Raw genomic sequence first — 5,413 nt, 5'->3', positions numbered from 1 at the left:
GAAACAGCATGTGGCACTTGAGGGGCAAACTTCCTAGAGACGGTTTGTGATCCGACCCAGGCAGGGCACCTTTTGTTGAATGCAGTTCACTTACAAAGCAGGACCCCGGCGGGACATCGCAGGGGAGGATATCCTTTCCCTCCCAGAGGCCACCTGGAGGGGGCTGGGGGGCACACTCAGGAGGTCACCATGGTTCCAGTGGGCTGGCTGCCAGGTCCCGGGCCCCTGGGCCCAGAGGGGTGCCCAGTCCTGCAACACGTGCCTTGGGCAGAAGTCACCTTCGAAGATGAGCAGCTGAACAGAGTGACCCTCCTCCCGGCTCCGTGTCAGGAGGGTGGACTCAGAAACGGGCCCCATGGGGCCACGCCCCACGACGTGGTCATCAGTCATTTCCAGAACACGGGCCGGCACCACCACCCACGGGAGGCTCTCGGTGGCTTCCGGCAGTGATGTCACCCTCTGCGCCATGAAGATTTTTGAGATGTGTGACACCTGACTACTGAGTCAGAGGCACTGACATCTTTTTCCTTAAATGGTCAAACAAAGCAGTGACAACAGCCCACACAGTAGATGTCCAGTGTGCGGTGAATGAAAGGGAGACCTGTTTTGATCGTCAGATTGGCACATGTTGATTTATTTTCTGGTGCGCCCCAGAACCAACCACCCCGACCAGGCAGTGCGCGCGTGCAGGCAGGGGGCCAGGGCGGCTCTGAGGCGACGTGCGGCCCTCCCAGGCCTACTTGCTGAACTACACGTCCGCCTGAAGCTCCTCCTTGAAGAAACCCACCAGCATGCCCACGAGCTGGTGCTGCAGCTTCTCGCTGCCCATGACCAGCCCCAGCAGCCCCACGACGCTCACCCAGCCCAGGTTCCGGAGGGGGGGTCTCAACTCTGCAGAGCAGTTTCTGCTGCTCAGAGCGCAACAGCCCCGTCAGGGTCTCGTGGGCGGGTGTAAAGGGGTCCCTCTGCAGCCTGGCCCCCGGAGCCTGCCCACGGCGTCTCCTAGGAGACAAGGAAGGCTCCGTGAGTGCGGCCCCGATCCCAGACGATGGCCTTGGAGCGGCAGCCTGGTGGGAGTGACCCTGGAGAGAGCAGCGCACAGGAGGCGTGGCCCTGACTTCATGGTGGGGACACACGGCCCTAACCAGGTGACCCAGGGGACCACTGCCACAGAGGTGCTGCGGACGTCACATGTCCCCGAAGTGGAGCTCTGGGCAGGGAGCTCACTTCTGTGGGTTTCCTGCCCGAGGACTGTCACCCGGCCCTGTGATGAGAAGCCGGAGGCAGAGGCGTCCCACAGAGCCCTGGCCGCTGCCGCTCTGCGCCCACGAGGCCTGAGAAGCCGTCACAGACCGGAACCCACGTGGTGTGAAAGCCCACGTGGTAACGTGAGCTGGGTCCTGGGACAGAAAAGGATCAGCGACGCAAAAGCCAGCAAAACCCACATGCAAAGAACGTCTGGGGAACAGCGACGTGGCGGTGACAGTTCCCGGTTTTGACAAACGCGCCTGCTAGCATAAGACAGGAGTGTCAGGGACACCGGAACCAGGGTGTGAGGGAGTTCTGTCCACTGTCTCTGTAACGTCCCCACCAAGCTCACTGTTCAAAGGGAAAAAGTTTATCTGCAAGAATGCAGCGAGGGCCCGAGGGCTGGCTGGCCTCAGGCTCGCACGAAACCTGGCGCCACTCGGGAGGCACCGGGACGCGCCCCACCCTGTCCTCGGTTGGGAGAGGCCAGCCTCACGTCTGGGGGCTGCACCCGGCCCTTGTACGGGCACCCTGCTGCCTGGAAGGAAGGTTTCCTTCTGCGGATGAAACCCAGTGTCCCAGAAGTTCCCCCGAGACCCTGGCGCCGCGTGGCCAGCCCCCGGGACCTGCTCCCCTCGGCGCCTGACCCCCGGGAGACCCTGGGCACGACTTAGGGCAGCACTTGATGCGAAGAGTCGCCAGGAACATTGACCGGCAACGACTCACTCTGTGGAGAGGAGAAAATTCTTTGTTTTCTGGGTCAGTGATGCTCCCGCCCATGACCAGTTCTCCTGTGCTCCCCCAGCTTCTACTCAGTCTGGTAAAACGTGCGCCTCAAATGGCATCTGGGCACAGCGACCCGGCCGAGGGTGCCGGACCGCCCTGACCAGAGCACATCAGAGCAGGGCCCGGAGGCAGAGGGCCGTGAGGCAGAGGCGTGGCCGTGGGGCCTCCCTCGCCGGCCACATCCTGACGGCTGAAGTCTGGACTCCCTCACTCAGAGTCTGGAAAGAAAACGTAGAGAGTGAAGGCCCGAGGCTCCGCCCACTGCTTCCTCTCCACCGTGTCCTCAGCTTGGTGAAGTGTCTTAGGATGTCACCCCTGCAAACACGGGGACAGCAGAGCAGGAAGCTGGCCAGTGAGCCTGGCATCAGGAGCCCCCGGGCAGACAGTGGTCGCCTCCCCAGCATCTAGAGAGAGGGCCCGAGCTCTGCTGAGTCCCTGTGCCAGCCAGTTCGCTCACAGGTGCCCGGGACGGCAACGAGTATCGTGGGCCCCTCCCCAAGTCAGGCCAGATCACCCCCCCCACCAAGCCCACACTGAGTCACAGCCTGAGGTTCAGGTCACAGCCCGTGCTTGGGGCACCCCGGGAACCCTCCCTGTTCCTAGTCCAGGGGAAGCAACGTCACCCTCCCTCCGAGGGACCGTGGGAAAAGCAGCCCACTTCACCCAATGCCAGAGCCGGTTCCCACGTGGAAGCAGGTGGTCAAAGCGGGGAGCTGACGCTGTGGGCGGGAGCTGCTGCTTCTCCCGTGTCAAGTGTGTGACTTGGGAACGGGCACCCTCTCTGAGCAGCTCATGTGAACTGACAGGGGGTGCGGGGGACCCAAGGGACACCCTGAAGTCTTCAGACTGCAGGACACACCCCTGGGGCAGGGCGTCCTCCAGGTCTGAGACACAGATGCCATTTCCCGAGGACCCTGAGTGTCTGAGACAGACACAGCAGCCTGTTTTCACGGGAACCCGGTCTGCGCACAGAGGTCATTTCACAGCAGCGACCTCACTGGGACCCTCCTCACGCAGGACGCAGACTGCTCGGGGGTGTCTGTGGACCTGAGGCCTTTGTCCCGCACCCAGCAGGACACCTGCCCCTGCGAGGCACCTGCACTTACCTACAGCTAGTCCCATTGAGCCACCGACCAAGCCACCAATAAGGGCCCCAGCACCAGTGACCAGGGTGCTCCTCTTTGAGTGTTTGACAACCGCTCTCATTTCCTTCTTCTCCGAAATGGAGCAGAGCAGCGTCATGACGTCTTTCACCGCGACAGGCATGGTGGCAGGCTGTGGAGATAGCCTTTCAGGGGAGAGTTTTAAGAGTGTCAGAGTATTTCCACCCAAAAGTTACTCTTCCTAGAGTTTTGAGGATGGATCCTTATTTCCAGAGAGCACCGTAACTCCGCTGTGTGCCGTCCGGACAGCACCCACTCATGTGACAAGTTCTCTGTCACCGAGAAAGCAGGGCTGTGGTTAGTTAATAAGCAAACAGAAATAGCAGAGTGGGCGGAACCACTTCTCTGCTGTCTGAATTACTACCCATTAGGGAAAGAGTAAGAAGTGACTGTGTTCATTACGAGTGAGGCGAAGCCGGGCAGAGTGCGGGAAGTCCCAGCCTGTGTTCTCTCGGGTGACAGGGCATCTGGGCTCAGGCCAAGCCAGGGAGGGGGAAACCCAGGGCTTGACCACTGTGCTGGCCTCACTCCCGCCTTGCCCGCCCTGGGACCCCCAGCAGGTGTCAGGTTCCTGCCTGGGAGGTGGATTAGCCACCCGCAGGCTGGGGTCTGCAGGGGTAAGGAGACTGGACGCACGCGCCGGGAGAGCGGGGACCCTGCAGGCCCTCAGACATGGTGGCCCTAGGTCAGCGCCCTGCTACTAATCCACACCCCGGCCTCCAAAGCCACCCTGTGGACAGGCCACCCACTGCCACTCACAGGACAGGGTGAAGCTGAAAGGTGACAACCAGAGAGTAAATGAAACCGAACATTCCAAGGACTGGCCTACCTGTGGATGGAATCGACCTTTGGAACAAGGAAGTCAGAATGACTCTCTGGGGTAGGAGACTGTTTACTGCCATCCCAGCTGCTGGGAAGCCGGGGGCTGACTTCCAGGAAACCACAAGCCTTGGGAGGGCTGGCCAGGCAGGCTCTGCCCGGGGTCGTGGGGTTGGAGTGCCCCCACCTGGCCGGGCTGGGAAGTAAAATCACAGAGGAGCCTCTTCCTGCCTCAGCTGGAGCCAAGGCTGGGACACATCCCTTTCCAGCCCCTCCGCCCTTCATTCATGGCTGACCCTTGCACAGTCTCTCAGGGAACCCCTGGGGACATTAGGGGCCAGCACTCTCACTCAGTGTCTCTTGGTTGAATGGAGGTGTTTTAACCAAGGATAATCCAGCCCAGCTCTAACGTGCAAGGATCCTCCCGGTCCTGGGAGAGAACTGTGAGTTTTTAGACCTGCTCTGTGGACCTTCCTTATCTGCACACTCAGGTCTCAGGACTTCCTGCGGTCCTGGAGTGCTGGGAGGGACCCTGGACTCAGTGCTGTGACTCCACTTTTCCCTTCCGGCATATTCTCAGGACCAGCCAGTCCCCACAGGGGACAGGGGTCACTGAAGGTCTTGTTGACTCAGCCAGCAATGAAACAGGAAGGGGACTTGGGGACCTCACTGTGGGAGGGTGGCCCAGACACCCCAGCGAATGTCCCATTTGCAGGGACAAAGGAACCAGAGTTGGGTCACCCTCCCAGGAGGCCTGCTGTCCCCCCAGGATTTCGGTCGCCCTGGAGCACAAGGCCAGGGCCTGGATGCGGTGTCCCTGCAGGTCCCTGCCCACCTCAGCGGCCAGTCCTCTGAGAGAAGGGAGGGCCACACCTGCCTCCTGTCACCTCCTGGGGAGGCATGACACTCCCGCAGCCAGTGTGCCCAACAGCCACTTCCAGTAGGAGTCGGGGGCCGCTGGGCCAGGCTCCAGGGAGTGGGTCCCGAGCTCCGCAGCCATGGCCGCGGGCCTCACTCACATAAGGCACCACCAGCTCCCTCTGGGCTGAGCTCCCCCCGACCCCCTGGAGCCCCGAGCACGCTGGTGTCAGCCACCTCGTAGTCCGTGTGTGCCTGGTCCTACTTCTTGTGTTCTCCCAAATCTGGTGCCGTCAGTGGTCTGCACCCCATGGCTGGCACAGCGCTGCACAGAGCGGGCAGCGGGCGGTGGGGAGCAGCCAGGATGGGGCAATGCTCCATGCGTGGGTTTGCCAGGCCCCACTCTGCCCTGCAGGTGGGTCCTGGTCATGAAAGCCAGCTCTGGAAACACACGGGGGTCCTTGCGCATAAGTGGGACAGTGCAGGGTAAGGGGAGGGTGGCTGAGAGTGTGGGCAAGCCCCCCTGCCCCCACCCACCA

The 5,413-nt window shown here is 61.7% G+C and overlaps 1 protein-coding gene across 1 annotated transcript; it reads right to left on the bottom strand.

Moving 5' to 3' along the window:
* Positions 1-700: 700 nt before the first annotated feature.
* LOC149993902 (protein C19orf12 homolog) lies at positions 701-3,799 on the bottom strand. Its single transcript, XM_090260914.1, has 3 exons — positions 3,141-3,799; positions 1,299-1,400; positions 701-918 (listed from the first exon to the last, which is right to left on the bottom strand). The coding sequence occupies exons 1-3, from the start codon at positions 3,298-3,300 to the stop codon at positions 749-751; spliced, it is 432 nt and encodes a 143-aa protein (XP_090117040.1). The 5' UTR covers positions 3,301-3,799; the 3' UTR covers positions 701-748.
* Positions 3,800-5,413: the final 1,614 nt, after the last annotated feature.

Source organism: Furipterus horrens, unplaced genomic scaffold (genome assembly GCF_987537825.1).
Source record: "Furipterus horrens unplaced genomic scaffold, mFurHor1.1.pri manual_scaffold_13, whole genome shotgun sequence".
Lineage (NCBI taxonomy): Eukaryota > Metazoa > Chordata > Mammalia > Chiroptera > Furipteridae > Furipterus > Furipterus horrens.
The sequence above is the reverse complement of the archived record's forward strand: the minus strand, read 5'-3'. Positions and strand labels throughout refer to the sequence as shown.